General features: G+C 40.6%; 1 protein-coding gene across 1 annotated transcript; it reads left to right on the forward strand.

Annotated features, from left to right (window-relative positions):
* The first annotated feature begins 1978 nt into the window (after positions 1–1978).
* LOC311110755 (lysophosphatidylserine lipase ABHD12) lies at positions 1979–16468 on the forward strand. The gene is made up of 13 exons (XM_084153316.1): positions 1979–2311; positions 8875–9002; positions 9105–9210; positions 9417–9536; positions 9626–9656; positions 9749–9794; positions 10171–10300; positions 13531–13568; positions 13706–13785; positions 13905–13987; positions 15394–15472; positions 15658–15782; positions 15903–16468. Exons 1-13 carry the CDS (start codon positions 2226–2228, stop codon positions 15928–15930), a joined length of 1080 nt encoding a protein of 359 aa, XP_084009442.1. The 5' UTR covers positions 1979–2225; the 3' UTR covers positions 15931–16468.
* Positions 16469–21634: the final 5166 nt, after the last annotated feature.

Genomic DNA, 21634 nt, shown 5'->3' on the forward strand with positions numbered 1-21634 from the left:
CGACGCTCCCCATCCAACCTGACAGAGCTTGAGACAATCTGCAGAGAAGAATGGGAGAAACTCCCCAAATACAGGTGTGCCAAGCTTGTAGCGTCATACCCAAGAAGACTCAAGGCTGTAATTGCTGCCAAAGGTGCTTCAACAAAGTACTGAGTAAAGGGTCTGGATACTTATGTAAATGGATATTTCTGGGTTTTAATTTTTTTTATATTAGCAAAGATGTCAAAAAAACCATTTTAGTTTTTTTATTATGGGGTATCCTGTTTAGATTGATGAGGGGAAAAAAACTATTTAATCCATTTTAGAATAAGGCTGTAACGTAACAAAATGTGGAAAAAGTCAAGGGGTCTGAATACTTTCCGAATGCACTGTACATTACACATTATAGTGCTTAAAATAACATTATTATAATGAACATATCTTAATGTTATGATAATGTTGCCTTCCTTGTAGGATTTGTGAGCTGTATCTTAGGGGATCCCTTCTCCTGTTATTCAAATACAAATCATCATCATGCAAGGGAGTAGCCTTTATTACAAAAAGCCCCTGGCTACCAGAAATTACATTTAGCAAGTTATGCGCTTTCACACACAAATAAGGTGATTTGAGCCAAAGTGCCTAAAAATGATGGTCAAGAAATAGTTTTCTGACTTCCCCATGATCATTAGTCATGCTACAGTAGGAGTTCTAATGTATCTGCAAAGCCTTTTTCTGACTTTCTGTTATTCTTTTCAATCCGATTATTTTCCTCTCGAATTCAATGAGTCAATTTCCCTTGACTTTAGAAATGTATTATTAAAGACTAAAAAAATATTCTGGATCAGGTTTATGACCATATAATAGAATAGAAATTAAGCAATTTGGTCAGATGCTCGTAGTCTATCCACGAGAGATTAGTAAAGTATTATATTCTAGTGGATTTTATTATATTTTATTCTATATAAGCACATACAAAACATCACATAGAAGTAGTGTAGGCCTACATCATAGGCCTACGCCCTACATTATAGGCCATTGGACATTGAAACACAGTGCATCTGTAGCTCCTTTACTGTGATCATAAAACATGGAAACAGATACCAAATCAAAATTCCTTATTCATAGGCTTACACTGTAGGTAGCCTACTGAATTGTATATGTGCCATGTGAAAAGATCCCTCTAACAAAATTATTTTACATCCCAATCTAGTGTACAAACTGAAGTATGTAAATGGCCTTTGTGCATTGGGATTGTGTTCTAAGAAAGACTGTTTTCCTTACTTTCAATGATTGCCACACACATTTCTAATTGATAAATTCATAAGGTAGACCCGAGGTGTTCTTGCATGGCTTGTACATAGGTTACTCTGGGTCACTTTAAACCAGCTCTACTCCTCCCTCATTTCCTTATCGTCAACGTGGGAGTACTGTTCTTTCACCCACATCAGAGATGGAAGAGGAAGGGAGACATCCCACACCCTCATTTTTTCTGTTACAATGGAGGTCAATGAACTAAGTAGACCAGACCCAGCTGCTATTGCATTGGTGTCTGTGGGAGAGCCACCCCCTTAAGTAGACAGGAACTGACTTTTCTTAATGGTAAACGGCCTGAGTGAACTGTCTTCATTTATCCACCATCTTTTTGCACATATTATAGATCCTATGAGTTATGCTGCATTCATAACCAATTGGGAAGTGGGAATTTACCACCTTAGAGTTAGAGGGCTCTAGATAGATTAAACATGTTTTCACATGGACATTGCCATTGAGGGCTTAAACCATTTTAAAGTAGTGAACTGGGTGGGACTTCCTATGGGTAAAGGAAGGATCCCATTATTCCATTGGGGTCATCAGAAGCGATCAGCCAATGAATTACACTTCTTAGCAAATATTCCATAACTGTAGGTGGCAGTAAATCGCCATCCTTGGCTTTCTACCTGTTAAAATAACCCACTCTAGGTGGCAGTATTCAACCTTTCAGTTTGTTTACCAACTCATAGAAGCAGTAAAATAAGAAAACAGACTACTTCGAAATGGAGATGGCCTCTCTTTGATCCTCTGTTTACCACATAGGACTGGGAAAAATCAAACGGCTTTTATTATCTAGAGTTCTCTATCTAACTCTATGGTGCTAACTTTCCACTTGGCTACAAACGCAGCATCAGACAAAAAAACAGACTTACGGTAGGCGACAAAAGACAAAGTAGTTAGTCACAAAGCCTAGATGTCAATCTAGACGTCTCAGGATGAGGAAGAGGACTGCTGACCGTGACTCCAAGAAGCAGAAGACTGCCGGAGATGAAGCTGGTGTGTCACCGAGTGCGCAGCCGAGGTAAAATTGTGTAAATTATGCTCTCTAGACTAGAGTATAGTCTAGTAAGTAAATAGGCCTGTTAGGAGCTCGCCAGTTTGTAGTCCTAAAAAACAGAAATGAAACCTCAGGTTCGTTCAGCCATTCCTATGGGGGAAATTAATGTTTTTGGGGGGATAAACGCCGAATGAAAATAAGGTCTGAGCAGTGGCGATTTTAGCATGTAAATCTTGGTGGGCAAACTCACCTATTGTTTTTTTTTAGAGACATGCCGTCAAAGCCACGACACGACACAACACAACACTAAACAATACGTTAATTGAACTATAACGATGACAAACGGTGCCCACAAACTGTTAGGGGCTACATAATGCTGTCCCAACACGTTACCACTGCTACACCTGGCTATCAACTGAGCCATGTCTGGCAGCGAAACAGTTCATTCAGCCTCATTTACTGCCTTTTAGAAAAACGTAGCTGATATGGCTGACTTGCTTAAACAAATGTGGTTTCTACTGACAGTTGAGATATACAAACTATGGCATAAGGGGACGACGAGTGGATAAGAGGCAATCCGTAATTTTGATTAAGACATTAATAAGCGAGCTAGGATGGATGTAGTCAATATAACTATTTGTTCAGCACTTTTGAAATGTACAGCAACAGAATTCAGAACATGGGCCATTCTTACAGTATTCTCCCTGTACACCAAGTCAGAACCGTAGGATAAATAAAGGGGACATATAAGCAGGCTATAGGCTACATGTGCACCACCAAGTCAGAACAGTAGGCTAAGTTATGATGGGTAAAGGGACTAAATTATTAGGGTGAGGCACATGGGCTACTAACAGCTTACTGCACAACATACACTTAGTATTACTTTCTTAGCTACAGTATACATATCTCCCTGGCATATTACATAATTTATGCAGCAGCATACAATACATTTTTGGACTCCCCTTGTTGTGCAGTGCTCACTTGAACAGGAAGGTGGCACGGCGGCCCTTCGTGGGCAAATTGTCATCAAACTTTGTCATCAAAGTCTGGCATTCTCTGGATTTATGGTGCTTTCAAGACAACTGGGAACTCTGGGGAAAAAAACAAGGTTGAATCATGACATCAGTGATCTTCAGGTCGGAGCTCTAGAAAGAGGCCAGAGTTCCCAACTTGGAATTCCGAGTTGGATGACCGTTCAAAATTCACAGAAGTCTGAGATTTCCCAGTTCAGAGTTTCCAATTGTTTTGAACGCGGCAGAGGTCATGCTGGATTGACAGCATGGCCAATGTTGAATGTTTATCCTTTTAAGCTTGGAAAAGAGACCCTTAACCCCAGACTTGGACCACACACACACTCCACTGAATAGCAGGCTAGTGATTGCTTTGCAATGCTTGCAGTTAGCCACTGATTCCTTCCAAACCACTTATTGTTGAATTTGCAATTTCCAACTTGTTGTGTAATGTGTATGTCCAATGGCCGATGAGCACCGATACATTTTATCTATAATTTCTCTTCATAACTTCTCTTCAAACGACAAGGATTGAAAAGGATTCGTCAGTAGATTGTCGATTTTGAAAGTATGATGTTGACATGGTCAGTCCAATCAAAGCTACGGTAGATATAACGTGATTTGACGTCATTTTATCTGTGGCCAATGAACTTAAGCTTTTTTGGATGGGCACTTCTAGTGTAACTCTATGGCAGCACCCAAGGGGCTTGAATTTTCGAGCTCTCCCCGTAGATTTTGCGGTGACGTAGTGTCCCCATGAGTGACAGAACACTGAGCCAATCACGGCGTGGTGCAGTTTTACTAACTCAATTATTATTTTGTATATACATTGTTTGCAAACTAATGTGACATGTATTAATGCCAAAATAACATGCAAATCAGGCAAACACTTGGGGCTCAAAACAGGCTCTGCCCCACCTACCCTGAAATGGGTCGCCACTGGGTCTGAGGTCAACACAGGCTTAGGTGTAGTGGCCTTTTAACCATTTAAATGAGGATCTTCCTGCTATGGTACATGGGTAAGAATGGCTGTCCAACTGTAGACAATAAGAACAGACCCCTACGTAGCCCATGTACAAAGCACTACAAGCTTACTGAGTGACTGCTTCAGAGTACAGCAATATTTTCTGCCACGTATAAATAACCAGACAGAGATTTGCAGACCTTTTGCTAGAAATGTATTTATTTCGATGAACAAAATATCACAAAAGGGGAAATGTGCAAAGGCAAACCAGTAAATGACTCACCACCTTAACATGTGAATTATAAAATAAGCCAATGGCAAAGAAACCTCAAACAAACATGCAAAATACCCCCAGTAAATTACCCACCAACATAACTTGTGAATAAGAAGGGAAAAAAAATACAGAAAAACATGTTCACCACCAACATCTGTACAAATGTCTTTAGCACACTACAAAAGTTCAACGTCATGTCCCTGACAAATGCAATATGGTTGTCAGGAGGAAGACGCGCCATCCATGGTCCAATGGTGTTAATGAGGGCACTTGCTGGACTCTGTCGCCGTTACATTATTTCCGCCACCTGCTGCATAATATCAGCTTCCAAAGGACTCTCATCGGTCTTCCTCTTCCAGCCACTGGAGCTGGGTCGGGCAGATGGGGCGGAGGTTGATGGAGTGCTGGGTCAGAGAGCGATGGTGCGTCTGGAAGGTGCATTGAGCATTGGTGAGAAGGGCCAGGGAGGTGCTGAGATCGGGGAGATGATGAACCACCTGTTGATGGGCCTCTGCTTGGTCTCTTGGCTGTCCACAACGCCATCCCCCCTCCAACACCTACAAGCAGATGGAGAATACATTCGAATACATTGCAAGCAATCTTAACATCTCCATGAGCTCCTTTGAGTTAAACATGCTCACACAAAACATACTCACCTCCTCAGACAGACGCTGCTCAAAACTGAGAGGGACATACAGTGCATTCGGGAAGTATTCAGACCCCTTGACTTTTTCCACATTTTGTTACGTTATAGCCTTACTCTAAAATTGATTTTTTTTTATGTTATCAATCTACACACAATAGCCCATAATGACAAAGCAAAAACAGCTTTTTAGAAATGTTTGCAAATATATGAAAAATAAAAAACGGAAATATCACATTTACATACAGTGAGGGAAAAAAGTATTTGATCCCCTGCTGATTTTGTACGTTTGCCCACTGACAAAGACATGATCAGTCTATAATTTTAATGGTAGGTTTATTTGAACAGTGAGAGACAGAATAACAACAAAAATCCAGAAAAACCCACCATGTTATAAATTGATTGGCATTTTAATGAGGGAAATAAGTATTTGACCCCTCTGCAAAACATGACTTAGTACTTGGTGGCAAAACCCTTGTTGGCAATCACAGAGGTCAGACGTTTCTTGTAGTTGGCCACCTGGTTTGCACACATCTCAGGAGGGATTTTGTCCCACTCCTCTTTGCAGATCTTCTCCAAGTCATTAAGGTTTCGAGGCTGACGTTTGGCAACTCGAACCTTAAGCTCCCTCCACAGATTTTCTATGGGATTAAGGTCTGGAGACTGGCTAGGCCACTCCAGGACCTTAATGTGCTTCTTCTTGAGCCACTCCTTTGTTGCCTTGGCCGTGTGTTTTGGGTCATTGTCATGCTGGAATACCCATCCACGACCCATTTTCAATGCCCTGGCTGAGGGAAGGAGGTTCTCACCCAAGATTTGACGGTACATGGCCCCGTCCATCGTCCCTTTTGATGCGGTGAAGTTGTCCTGTCCCCTTAGCAGAAAAACACCCACAAAGCATAATGTTTCCATCTCCATGTTTGACGGTGGGGATGGTGTTCTTGGGGTCATAGGCAGCATTCCTCCTCCTCCAAACACGGCGAGTTGAGTTGATACCAAAGAGCTCCATTTTGGTCTCATCTGACCACAACACTTTCACCCAGTTCTCCTCTGAATCATTCAGATGTTCATTGGCAAACTTCAGACGGGCATTTATATGTGCTTTCTTGAGCAGGGGGACCTTGCGGGCGCTGCAGGATTTCGGATTTCAGTCCTTCACGGCGTAGTGTTACCAATTGTTTTCTTGGTGACTATGGTCCCAGCTGCCTTGAGATCATTGACAAGATCCTCCCATGTAGTTCTGGGCTGATTCCTCACCGTTCTCATGATCATTGCAACTCCACGAGGTGAGATCTTGCATGGAGCCCCAGGCCGAGGGAGATTGACAGTTATTTTGTGTTTCTTCCATTTGTGAATAATCGCACCAACTGTTGTCACCTTCTCACCAAGCTGCTTGGCGATGGTCTTGTAGCCCATTCCAGCCCTGTGTAGGTCTACAATCTTGTCCCTGACATACTTGGAGAGCTCCTTGGTCTTGGCCATGGTGGAGAGATTGGAATCTGATTGATTGATTACTTCTGTGGACAGGTGTCTTTTTATACAGGTAACAAGCTGAGATTAAGAGCACTCCCTTTAACAGTGTGCTCCTAATCTCAGCTCGTTACCTGTATAAAAGACACCTGGGAGCCAGAAATCTTTCTGATTGAGAGGGGGTCAAATACTTATTTCCCTCATTAAAATGCAAATCAATTTATAACATTTCTTACATGCATTTTTCTGGATTTTTTTGTTGTTATTCTGTCTCTTACTGTTCAAATAAACCTACCATTAAGATTATAGACTGATCATTTCTTTGTCAGTGGGCAAACGTACAAAATCAGCAGGGGATCAAATACTTTTTTCCCTCACTGTAAGTATTCAGACCCTTTACTCAGTACTTTGTTGAAGCACCTTTGGCAGCAATTCCAGCCTCGAGACTTCTTGGGTATGACGCTACAAGCTTGGCACACCTCTATTTCGGGGGTTTCTCCCATTCTCTGCAGATCCTCTCAAGCTCTGTCAGGTTGGATGGGGAGCGTTGCTGCACAGCTATTTTCAGGTCTCTCCAGAGATGTTCGATCGGGTTCAAGTCCGGGCTCTGGCTGGGCCACTCAAGGACATTCAGAGACTTGTCCCAAAGCCACTCCTGCGGTGTCTTGGCTGTGTTCTTAGGGTCGTTGTCCTGTTGGAAGGTGAACCTTCACCTCAGTCTGAGGTCCTGAGCGCTCTGGAGCAGGTTTTAATCAAGGATCTCTCTGTACTTTGCTTTGTTCATCTTTGGTGGAGTGCTGCAGAGATGGTTGTCCTTCTGGAAGTTTCTCCAATCTCAACAGAGGAACTCTGGAGCTCAGAGTGACCGTCGGCTTCTTGGTCACCTCCCTTACCAAGGCCCTTCTCCCCTGATTGCTCAGTTTGTCTAGGAAGAGTCTTGGTGGTTCCAAACTTCTTCCATTTATGAATGGTGGAGGCCACTGTGTTCTTGGGGACCTTCAATGCTGCAGACATTCTTTGGTACCCTTTCCTAGATCTGTGCCTCGACACAATCCTGTCTCGGAGCACTACTGACAATTCCTTTGACCTCATGGCTTGGTTTTTGTTCTGACATGCACTGTCAACTGTGGGACCTTTTATATAGACCGGTGTGTGCCTTTCCAAATCATGTCCAATCAATTGAATTTACCACAGGTGGACTCCAATCAAGTTGTAGAAACATCTCAAGGATGATCAATGGAAACAGGATGCACCTGATCTCAATTTCTCATAGCAAAGGGTCTGAATACTTATGTAAATAAGGTATTTCAGTTTTAAAAATACATAAATTAGCAAACATTTCTAAAAAACCTGTTTTTGCTTTGTCATTATGGGGTATAGTGTGTAGATTGATGGGGGGGAAATAATTTAATCAATTTTAGTATAAGGCTGTAACGTAACAAAGTGGAAAAAGTAAAGGTGTCTGAATACTTTCCGAATGCACTGTAATTGCGTGTAGCGACAGTCGAAATAAAAGCAAACGTGCAAGTACTGTAGCAGTAGGAGCATGTCCATTGCTTCCGTGTTTATAAATACCATAAGGGTTGTGATGTAGATACACTTCTGTTGCAAAACTTCCTCAATACTGCCCCCCAAGTCTGCGCAAGGAACTATACGCTGCGTTCCAAATTTCATGGGGAGCTCATGTATGTACAAGGAGCAGCCCATTTTGTGACTTAAAATGACACTGCGATACTCCGTCGGCTGTTTGCGTAGACAGTGTAGAGTCCTTTTATGAGATCTTATTAGTTTTGTTCTATCAGATAATATCAGTCAGCTAACATGACCTTAATGAATTATGAAGCCTTTCTGTGCTTATTTTGATGACAAATGCTTCAAAAATCAAAAAAGTGATGTTAATTTTCAACTATCTCATAGAACAAAACGTATAAGATCTTCTAAGCCTGTGTTTGCCACAGGCCTTATTTTCTGCGTTCATCCAAAAACCCTACAAAAAGCCCATTTTTATTTCTCTGTAGGCTTTGGCCAATGAGCCATTGCAGAGTTAGTCTCCATTAGCGCCTACAAAAAGACCCCATTACTATTGCTCCCTGTTATTGACCTAAAAAGCGCTTCAATGCCAATATCCAGTAAGATCCGCTGACACAGCATGGACCTTTGTCATTGCAATGTTGATACTTTTTGTCTTGCATTTGGGGAAGTGATGATGCTTTCTCTCTCTCTCAGACCTAGCTCCCGTTTGCTGTGGTGGTTCAAAAGAGGTCTCCTGGCCGTATGTGTCATTTATGTTTCTGTGCCTTTCATGATGCGACTGTTCCCTGACATCATAAAACACCTGGTGTATTCTCACAGAGGTGAGTGTAAGCTACCGTAATCATGAGAATTATCCAAAATACTGGACAAATCAGGAATAACAAATCATAAAACTTATAGTCTGTTTCTCTCCTTGTTTTTAGTCAGGGTCCCATTCTTTGTCAACCTTAGCCAGCCAGCTGACCTGTCTCTTAACCACACAGTGAACATGTACCTTCAATCTGAGCAAGGGATCTCATTGGGTGTATGGTGAGTAGGCTTTCTCCAGGTTACTTTGTGAGTATGGTAATTTAGCCTAATTACCTTACTTCGGAAGTACACTCACTGCCACTGGACAGTGTAGCTTTATAAAGACAGCATTTAACTTTATACATCAAAGTCTGTACATCGTCCCTTCCACTGTTGTCACTTCCTAATGTTACTTACAAGTGTTGTCACTGTACAATATCTTCAAGGCACACAGTCCCTGAAAGTCAGTGGAAGGAGGCACAGGGAAAGGATTTGGAATGGTACCAAGATTCTTTGGGAGCTGGAATTCCGATTATCATTTATCTTCATGGCAATGGAGGCACAAGGTAGCAAGAACAATGGATTCCTGTACAATAAAATTGCAAATGGCCACTGTTCTCAATTTGAATCTAAAAGTACACGTTCTTTCAAACAGGGCAGCAAGTCACCGTGTGGGAGTAATAAATGTAAGTGACTGTCGACTACATCAAAAGTTACTTCAACATGGCAGAATGACATTGGTGATTGATAAATTGGTGATTGGCCTTTGTGTCCACAGGTGCTGAGTTCAATAGGTTACCATGTTTTGGCTTTGGACTACAGAGGTTGGTTATACTTACATTTGACTAGACTGTTGAAACATATATGCTTTATTTATTTAGTCTGAATGAATTCTAATAATCATTACACATATCCTTGATAACCTAGCATTAGTCAAAATGTTGTGGTGTGACAGTGTTATTTCACCTTGCTTGCTGTAAAGAGACTCCGATAACCAACTCCCATTTCCTAATACTGCAGTAGAGCTTACCTCACCCTCTGGTGTGGGTTGCCTGTGACTGCCCCCTTGTGGTCATATACAAATCAGTGTACAACTCTGTATCAAGTTTATCTCAGGCAGACAGACATGATATGATAGGCCTATACATAGTCTAGTATGTTTGCATAATGTACAGACATTGATATAAGAAACTCTAACAGGTTTTGGGGACTCCACCGGAGAGCCCACTGAAGTTGGTCTCACCACTGACACCCTCTACTTGTACCAGTGGGTAAAAGCCCGCAGTGGGAGCAGTCTGGTGGTATTATGGGGACACTCCCTTGGCACTGGGTGAGTGACCAAACGTGTGCCTTCAGGTGGATGGTTCAGTTTGTAGAGATGAGATAAGCGAGTGGAAATGATTATTTATATCAATGCACAGCAGACCTGGGCAAAAAATAGTTGTATTTTGAAGTTTATTTGAAGATACTAACTTTTCAAATACTTTAGGTAGTCTAATATAGTTTATATAGAGTTTCAACTAAAAGGCAACTATTTTCTTTGATATTCAAATACAGGTCTAAAAAACCCAAATAATATTTGAAAGTATTTTGAATACCTCTCAGAAAACCAAATTATATTTGAAGGTATTTGAAAAAAGATATATGTATTTGATGGCTGCTAAGTATTTGATGAAGAACAGTTAGTTGAATTAGTCTAAATATATCATCATTAGCACATGGTCTGGAGTGCTCTTAATATAGCTTATAGCCTATAATTAAATACATGAGGGACATGTAATCAATCACCTCAACATTAGAGTAGAGCACTTTTGCAGCTTCAAAATGACTAACAAAGTATTTTCATAATGAGTGAGACAAAGTAACACAGTAACACTAAACATAAAGTTCTTATATATGTGTAGTACCTTTGTGATTATTACAATAGCAACATTGTTGTTACATAGGACTTTGGAAATTGCTTTATAATTGCATAATAATGGAGTTATTACATAAGTGGAATAAGGAACAGTCACTATTCCTCGTGTACAGTAGTTACAAAAACTCTCAGCTCATTGCTATGCAATTAAAATGCAATTACCAAAGTATTATGTAACAACATGTTAATAAAATGTTGCTCTAGTAAATGTCGAAAGGAAACAAAATATCCCAAAACAGCCTTCTTGAATCAACTACAGCCAAGGTAGGTGGAAAATCACGTTAGTTTGTATTCTGAGTAAAGTTCTGAGTAAAGTATCCCTTTTAAAGATGGTATAGTGTGTGTTTGAAATAAGAACCATCCCCCTCAGATGGACGAAGACGTTCAAAGTTGTTTTTGCTAAGCATCCAACGTGCTGTTTGCAAAAAATGCCTTTGAATTTCTCTTCAATATTTTCAGGTATCATAAAATGAATTGCTGCTTAAACCTTTTCAGTGGCATGTTGAAAGAGTCACACAGTAGTTGAGCATCACAACGTATTTATACATATGTACTAAATATAATTGGTTAATTGGTTTGACTTGATTATGTACACCTGAGGCAATGGACGTTCAGGAGCATTTACATTTACAGAATGTTCAGATAGAAATGTATTGTGTAGATCAAAAATGATTGTCAGATTGGAATAGTATAGGAGATTGTGTTCTATTCATTCTATTTCTATATGCAGTTTCATACAACCGTGCCATTAGTTAAAGGCAGCCAATCCAATAGTTTCTGAAAAGTAGTCACTTCCTGAGATTTGTATTCAAATAGTTGTAGTCACCTCCAAAGTAACTATTTATTCCCCCCAAAATAGTTACTTTCTACAAAGCATATACTATACAGTGCATTCAGAAAGTATTTAGACCCCTTCCCTTTTTCCACCTTTTGTTACATTACAGCCTTATTCTAAAATTGATTAAATAAAACATTTTCTTCATCAATCTACACAGAATACCCCATAATGACAAAGCAAAAACCGGTTTGTCATTATTAAAAATAGTAGAGTGGCCAGACAGAAGCCATTCCTCAGTAAAAGGCACATGACAGCCTGCTTGGAGTTTGCCAAAAGGCACCTTAAGGACTCTCAGACCATGAGAAACAAGATTCTCTGGTCTGATGAAACCAAGATTGAACTCTTTGGCCTGAATGCCAAGCGTCATATCTGGAGGAAACCTGGCACCATCCCTACGGTGAAGCATGGTGGTGGGAGCATCATGCTGTGGGGATGTTTTTCAGCGGCAGGGACTGGGAGACTAGTCAGGATCGAGGGAAAGATGAATGGAGTAAAGTACAGAGAGATCTTTGATGAGAACCTGCTCCAGAGCACTCAGGGTGCTTCAACAAAGTACTGAGTAAAGGGTCTGAATACTTGCAAAAATGCTTGGTCATTATGGGGTATTGTGTGTAGATTGATGAGGGGGGGGAAAACAATTGCATTTCAAAGTAAGGCTGTAACATAACAAAATGTGGAAAAAGTCAAGGGGTCTAAATACTTTCCGAATGCACTGTAGTTATCCCAGATCTGATGCACAGTTGCACACAATTATGAGGGGTGGAAGTCACAAAAATCTAATGAAACAAGCAAGCTTTAAATCAAACTATACACTGCAGAATCTTAAATGAACAATGTTCTGCTTTCAAATCAAACAAATATCAGTTAAATCATATGACCACGATTCGAATCATGAAAAGCCTAACAGTCAAATGAAATGCACGTCTCATGTAATGTAATTGGGGTGTAAGGCAAAGGTACAGATGTAGGATCTTAATTTGATCACTCTTGTTGCTGAGAATTTTCCTGCACGGCAGGAAATGCAAACTTGTAGTGTATGTTGAGTTTTAAAAAGGCTTCTAAAGTTCGTAATTTCCACTTTGATATTTCAGACTTCATTTGACTTAATGAACAATTTATCAACCCCTAGGAAAATGTCCATTTAATTATAATCCACATAATAATTCACATTTCCTGGATTGCATGGTTATTTTCCTGCTGTAGGAAACTGGCTCAAATGACGATCCTTCATCGGTAAAGGTAATCAAAGGTAATATTGTGTGTTACTGAATAAGCAAACACAATATTACCTTTGATTACTTGTACCTTGATTAACTTGACCTGTACCTGTATACCTTTGCCTTACACTCCAAATAGATATGTATTTCATTCCACTGGTAGGCTTTTCATGATTTTAAATCGTATTATATTTAACTGTTTGAGCAAGGCACTTAACCCTCATTTTCTCTAGGGGCGCCATACTACTATGGCTGACCCTGTAAAAAACAACACATTTCACTGCACCTATCTGGTGTATGTGACAAAAACATTTATTTTTAATTAACACTTATTTGTTTAATTTGTTGCTTGATCCACCCCTCATACACAATATATATATTTGTGAGATGTTTAAGTTATTAGAGAATGTCACCACTACTACTACTACTACTACTACTACTACTACTACTACTTATCTACCACCACTAATGGTGATGATTGATTGAAATACTCCAATCAATGATTAGATATGACAGAACATTTTGACAGTGACTCAGAGTATGAGACATGATCAGTAAACACCATTTTGCCCCTCATCTGTGTACAGAGTGGCCACTAATACTGCAGTCAAACTAATGGAACAAGGTAGGCTTTATTGAACCCATTCAACTTTAATATTTTATACCCTCTAGTTACAGTACAATACACATTTCATGAATGTTTTTTGTGGGACTCAGTTCATGGAAGCTGACTTGATATACTTAAGTTTTTGCTTTTATCAGGGATTGTTGTTGATGGTGTGATCATTGAGGGAGCATACACCAACATTCGACAGGAAGGTGCCCATCATCCGTTTGGCTGGGTAAGACTCACATCCTCTCCTCTCCATGGAGATGCGGTACATCTTAAAATGCCATGCTTTTGTATTCATTCATGTACTAAACTGTACTTGTCTTCATGTTTAATTTTCCTTGTCCTCAGTTTTATTGGACGTTCCCAGGTTTTGAGTACTTTTTCCTGGACACAATGGCAGAAAACAATGTCATCTTCCCTAATGATGAAAAGTAAGTATTTTCTCGATTTAGATTCAGATTCTTTTTTTTTTCTTTTTTTTTGCTTTATTCAACTTTTCTGTGTAGTTATCATCCTTTATTTTGAGGTTAAAAGGTTTGCAATATGCGGAGGTTATACGGTTTGCAATATGCGGTATCAAATCAAAATAACTGCTACAGTGCCTTCAGAAAGTATTCACACCCCTTGACTTTTTCCACAATTTGTTGTGTTACAGCCTGAATTTAAAATGGATTAAATTGAGATTTAATGTCACTGATCTACACACAATACCCCATAATGTCAAAGTGGAATAATGTTTTTACAATATTTTACAAATTAATTACAAATGAAAAGCTGAAATGTCTTGAGTCAATAAGTATTCAACCCCTTTGTTATGGTAAGCCTAAATAAGTTCAGGAGTAAAAATGTGCTTAACAAGTCACATAATAAGTCCCATGGACTGTGTGTGCAATAACAGTGTTTAATGTAATTTTTTATGTGACTACCTCATCTCTGTGAATTGCAAACACAGATTCAACCACAAAGACCAGGGAGGTTTTTCAATTTCTCGCAAAGAAGGGCACCCATTGGTAGATGGGTAAAAAAAAAAAGCAGACATTGAATATCCCTTTGAGCATGGTGAAGTTATTAATTACACTTTGGATGGTGTATCAATACATCCAGTCACTACAAAGATACATGCGTCCTTCCGAACTCAGTTGCCGGAGAGGAAGGAAACTGCTCAGGGATTTCACCATGATGCCAATGGTGACTTTAAAACAGTTACAGAGTTTAATGGCTGTGATAGAAGAAAACTGACTATGGATCAACAACATTTGAGTTACTCCACAATACTAACCTAAATGACAGAGTGAAAAGAAGGAAGCCTGTACAGAATAAAAATATTCCAAAACATGCATCCTGTTTGCAATGAGGCACTAAAGTAAAACTGCAAAAAATGTGGCAAAGAAATGAACTTCATGTCCTGAATACAAAGCGTTATGTTTGGGGCAAATCCAACACATCACTAAGTACCACTCTTCATATTTTCAAGCATGGGTGGTGGCTTCATCATGTTATGGGTATACTTGTAATTGGCAAGGACTAGGGAGTAAAAAAACAAACAAACTATTCTAACATGTATTGACTCAGGGGTGTGAATACTTATGTAAATTAGATATTTCTGTATTTAATTTTCAAATACATTTCTAAAAACATGTTTTCACTTCATTATGGGGTATTGTGTGTAGATGGGTGAGAGAAATGTTGAATTCAGGCTGTAACACAACAAAATGTGGAATAGGTCAAGGGGTATGAATACTTTCTGAATGCACTGCAACCAAATGTGTTTGAGAATCGTTCTGAGAGATTGAGGTTGACTGTTCATGAAAAGTGATGTTTCACCATCTCTCCACAGCTTGAAGAGGATGAGGAGTCGTCTTCTGATCCTTCATGCAGAGGATGACCACATAGTGCCCATCCACATGGCACAGCAGGTGTGGAATGATACTTTTACTGTAACTAACAATCATTTCTCGATTGTGATCTGTCCATAGTATCCCAAGCAACATTTTTGATATTATCTGTATGGGTTGAATGACTATATCAAGAAGAGTTCCTGGAAACATGATATTTACAGTAAAGGAAGTTTCCACCCCTAATACTTTGTGTTCCGATCAAGCTGTATGAAATAGCACAGAGTGCACAGAACTCGGAGAATCAGGTAAAGATGATACCGTTCGCCGGATCCCTTGGGTACCTTCACAATGGATTATACAAAGACCCTCACCTGCCAGACATCATCCGGTTAGAAAATCTTGTCAACTCTTCAGTTGCCATTTCTATTTGGCAAAAATTGCAATTCTGATTCTAAATTGTTTTATTTTAACAAGAAACGTAAAAATATTTCCATCCATATCGTTACAGGGAATTTGTACATACATTGGCCCCCTAATCCAGTGACCTATGCAGAAGAGCCTTTGGACATCAAGTGTTTCAACATAACTAGAGGACTGCAAATCCTAGATGCACAGTTTGCACATAAATGTGTCTCTTTACCTTATGGCAAATCAATAGGGTGAACTTCAATCACATGGTCCAATCATTGACCTAATATCAGATAAAAGTTACATTGTTAGGAATGTAAAGCACTTACTTAGCCGAAAGGACTGGGGAGGGAGAGAGTCTGAGGTCCAGCTCTGGGCTGAGAGGTCCAATGCATTATTATCTAGCTATAGCCTATGTGCAAATTACAAAACTTCTGAGATGGAACCAATTAATTTGTTGACTGTCAGTATGTTGCCTTTCTATGAATGATAAATGTGAAGAATGATGACTAATCAATGTTTAAAGTGTCAAGTTTAGGTGAAATCTTTGAGTTGATTACGGAAAGGTTACTGCTGTAAACTTTTATTTTTGGCTAGTATTATCCCCAGATTCCAAAATCATGTTTGCAAGTACAAATAAAACCTGATCAACGCTCATGAATCTTACTCCATGACTCATGCGCGCTTTGTTGACTATGAACTTGCTCGTTTACCCGACCGTGGGACAGACTACCCACTGGGCAAAAACTGGTTGAATCAACATTGTTCCCATGTCATTTCAACCAAAAAATTCAATGTGATGATGTTGAATCAACATGGAAAACTGATTTAGATTTGCAAAAAGTCATACATGTAAGGGAATTTTGTTAATTTTTTTAACCCAAATCCAATGACTGGGTGAAATTGTTTGTTGATTTCAGGTTGAATTCCCTTTAGTTGACAACACAACCAAATGTAAATCAAAACTAGATGTTGAACTGACGTCTGTGCTCAGTGGGAATGTTTGTTTCCACATTCGAGACACTGACTATTGCCTACACAGACAAGGCCTTCCCACCAGCAATTCTACACAGTTTGGCATTGAGCTGAGAAACAATTTTGCAGTTTTAAAGCTAATTTCCTGCAATTCTATGTATTCTGTGTTCCCCTGCTCAAACATTACAACAAAATCAATGGGCATGTGCTCTGAATGCACGATTTTTGGAATTTTCGATTCTCCAAGAATGTCTAGCTTTTATTTGATTGTTAGTTCTCAAAGATGGTATTATTTTAAGAAATTGACACTTAGATGGCCAGCTTAACAAATTTCTATGCAGAAAAAAAACGATTTAGCTCTCACAAACAACACTGTAGCTCAGCCCCGTTAATCACAGACTAATGGTTGGTATCTACGGATGCAGAAGAAATAGACTAATCCAATTAGTCTATTTCAGAAGTCTATAGCTCAAACAAACAATGTTTAAAAGGGGTTGGAAGTCCAAAATGAGCCGGCGTTACGGTGGGACTCATTTTAAATGACCTATCCTGATTTGTCAGACACTTGCTGAAAAACTTTAATGAGCAAGCCTTCCTTCAGGACCTCAAATCAAATGTTATTTGTCACATGCGCCGAATACAACAGTGAAATGCTTACTTACAAGCTCTTAACCAACAATGCAGTTTTAAGAAAAACAAGTGTTAAGTAAACAATAGGTAAGTAAAAAATTTAAGCAGTAAAATAACATTAGTGAGGCTATATACAGGGGGTACTGGTACAGAGTCAACGTGCGGGGGAACCGGTTAGTTGAGGTAATATGTACATGTAGGTATAGTTAAAGTGACTGCATAGATGGTAAACAGAGTAGTAGCAGCAGCGTGAGGGGGTTGGGGGCAATGAAAATAGTGATTAGCTGTTCAGGGGTCTTATGGCTTGGGGGTAGAAGCTGTTAAGAAGCCTTTTGGACCTAGACTTGGTGGTCCGGTACCACTTGCCATGTGGTAGCAGAGAGAACAGTCTATGACTATGGCCTCTGTAAATTACATTTACATTTTAGTCATTTAGCAGACGCTCTTATCCAGAGCGACTTACAGTTAGTGAGTGCATACATTATTATTATTATATATATTTTTTCATACTGGCCCCCCGTGGGAATCGAACCCACAACCCTGGCGTTGCAAACGCCATGCTCTACCAACTGAGCTACATCCCTGCCGGCCATTCCCTCCCCTACCCTGGACGACGCTGGGCCAATTGTGCGCCGCCCCATGGGTCTCCCGGTCGCGGCCGGCTACGACAGAGCCTGGATTCAAACCAGGATCTCTAGTGGCACAGCTAGCACTGCAGTGCCTTAGACCACTGCGCCACTCGGGAGGTTAATTGGTATAGAATCAGCTTGATCCCCTCTGTCGAAGATGCTTAGACCTAATTTTTTAAAAATCTTTCAGTGGTATTGTTAACAAGCACACCCCCATAAAGAAAATGTGTATTAAAAACAGGTTCGGGCCCTGGTTTGACCGTGATCTGGCAGCATTACACCACCTCAAGAACACCTTTTGGCGAAAGGCTCAGAACACAAATACTCAGGCTGACTGGCTGTTGTTCAGGCAAAATGAGAAATAAGCGCACTCAGGCTATCTGGAAGGCCAACGTTAGTAACTTTAAGGAGCAGTTCTCTCTCTGTGGGTCTGACCCCAAGAAGTTCTGGAAGACGGTGAGAGACCTGGAGAATTAACCCCCCTCCTCACAGCTGCCCATGTCCATTAATGTTGATGATGTGGTTGTAACTGACAAGGAGCACATGGCTGAGCTCTTTAATCACCACTTAATTAAGTCAGGATTTCTATTTCACTCAGCCACACCTCATTGCCCGTCCAACACTTCCTCATCTCCCAGCCCTTCTGATGCGACTAGCCCTAATGCTCCTCCCTCTTTTTCCCATGCCCAGCTTCTCCCTGCAGGCGGTCAACAGAGTCTGAGGTGCTAAAGGAGCTCCATAAATGTGACACACAAAAAAACATCTAGGTCATATGGTTTAGATCCTTTCTTCTTTAAGGTTGCAGCCTCTATCATCGCCGAGCCTATCTCTCACCTTTTTAACCTGTCTGTCCTCTCTGGGGAGGTTCCCAGTGCTTCAAAGGCAGCCACGGTACATCCTTTATTTAAAAGGGGAGATCAAACTGATCGTAACTGTTATAGGCCAATTTCTATCTTGCCCTGTTTATCAAAAGTGTTGGAAAAACATGTAAATAATCAACTGACTAGCTTTCTTGATGTCTATAGTATTCCCTCTGGTACACAATCTGGTTTCCGCTCAGGTTATGGATGTGTCACTGCCACCTTAAAGGCCCTAAATGATGTCACCACTGCCCTTGACTCTAAGCAATGTTGTGCTGCTATCTTTATTGACTTTGCCAAAGCTTTCGATACGGTACACCATTACTTTCTTGTGGGTCGGATAAGGAGTATTTGTGTCTCTGAGGGGTCTTTGGCATAGTTTGCTAACTACCTCTCTCAAAGAGTGCAATGTGTAAAGTCAGAACATCTGCTGTCTCAGCCTCTGCCTGTCACCAAGGGAGTACCCCAAGGCTCGATCCTAGGCCCCACGCCTTCTCAATTTACATCAACAACATAGCTCAGGTAGTAGGAAGCTCGCTCATCCACTTATATGCAGATTATAGAGTCTTATACTCAGATGGCCCCTACCCGGATTTTGTGTTGAACGCTCTACAACAAATCTTTATTAGTGTCCAGCAAGCTTTCTCTGCCCTTAACCTTGTTCTGAACACCTCCAAAACAAAGCTCATGTGGTTTGGTAGGAAGATGTTGTGATATTCATTTACCATTGGTGTTTTTTGGTAAGAAGAATGCCCCCCCCTTTTTTTGTACATAATGTATCCGCCATCATTCCTATGACCGAAAACAGCTTCTGGACATCAGAACAGCGTTCACTAACCTCAATTTAGATTAACATTTCTACTTCAATGAGTCGGCAGCTCTGGACGTTCTGCTTACTCCAGACCAGGCCCTAATCCCCGGGACTCGCAAGAGGAAGCAGCGGAGACCGTGCAATCACTGGAGAACAAACTGGATGAGCTCTGTTCAAGACTATCCTATCAACAGGACCTGAAAAACTGTAATATCCTATGTTTCTCAGAGTTGTGGCTGAAAGAGGACATGGATATACATCTCTGTGGTTTTTCTATGCATTGTCAAGACCGGAGGGCAGACTCGGGTAAGACGAAGGGAGTAGGGGTATGTCTCTTTGCTAAAAACAGCTGATGCGTGATCTCTAATGTTAAGGACGTCTTGAATTGTTGCTTGCCTGAGTGAGAATATGATGATACGCTGCAGACCATACTATTTACTAAGAGAGTTTTCATCTTTATTTTTCGTACATGTCTATTTACCACAACAAACTGACGCTGGCACTAAGACCGCACTCAACGAGCTGTATAGGGCTATAAGCAAACAAGATGCACATTCAGAAGCTGTGTTTCTCGTGGCTGGTGATTTTAATGCAGGGAAATTGAAATCAGTTTTACCTCATTTTTACCAGCATGTCACCTGTGCAACTAGAGGTGACAAAACTCTAGATCACCTTTATTCCACATACAGAAACGGATACAAGGCCCTCCCTCACCCTACCTTTGGCAAATCAGACCATAACTCTATCCTCCTGCTTTCTGCTTACAAGCAAAAACTCAAACCGGAAGTACCAGTGACGCGCTCAATACAGAAGTGGTGTGGATGCTAAGCTACAGGACTGTTTCGCTAGCACAGATTGGAAAATAACTGCATCGACGATGTCATCCCCACTGTCACCGTACATACCCCAACCAGAAACCATGGATTACAGGCAATATCAGCACTGAGCTAAAGGCTAGAGCTGCCACTTTCAAGGAGCAGGACACTAATCCGGCTGCCTATAACAAATTATGCTACGACCTCCGACGAGCCATCAAACAGGCATAGCATCAATACAGGACTAAGCTCGAATCCTACTGCAGCTCGACGGATGTGTCAGGGCTTGCAAACCATCACGGATTACAAAGGGAAACCCAGCCACGAGCTACCCAGTGACGCAAGCCTACCAGACGAGTTAAATGTATTCTATGCTCGCTCCGAGGCAACACTGAACCATGCATGAGAGCACCAGCTGTTCTGGATGACTGTGTGATCTCACTCTCTGTAGCTGATTTGAGTAAGACCTTTTAACCTTTTACTGCAGTTGGCTAAATCAGGGTCACACAGTGTTTCTTGGTAGTCTTAAACACATCTACTTTGAAACAAAAATAAACACCTCACACATGGTTATGGGCTTAAAAAAAGAAGAGACCTGTACCATGTCAGATTTAGAGTTGAAATGTATTCAATTTTGAGTTTGCATCCCTATATTACACTTTATATACATCACAGAAGACTGAAATATAAGAAAACCGTTTGACATAGAAACACCGGCTTTTCAGAGTAAAAAAAGTAATTGTATTAATTATGACATTATAAAAAATAACATTCCACCTAAGAGGCCATTCGGTCATTTGACTGCAAAAAAGGGATACACAGGTTAACATTTACAAGGCTGCGGGGCCAGGCGGAATACCAGGATGCGTACTCAGAGCATGCGCTGACCAGCTGGCAAGTGTCTTCACTGACATTTTCAACCTAACCCTGACGCGATCTGTAATACCAACTTGTTTCAAGCAGACCAACATAGTCCCTGTGCTCAAGAACACCAAGGTAACCTGCCTAAATGACTATCACCCCGTAGCACTCACATCTATAGCCATGAAATGCTTTGAAAGGCTGCTCATGGCTCACATCAACACCATCATCCCAGACATATTGGACCCACT

This window comes from Coregonus lavaretus (assembly GCF_964263955.1).
Source record: "Coregonus lavaretus genome assembly, chromosome: 36".
Lineage (NCBI taxonomy): Eukaryota > Metazoa > Chordata > Actinopteri > Salmoniformes > Salmonidae > Coregonus > Coregonus lavaretus.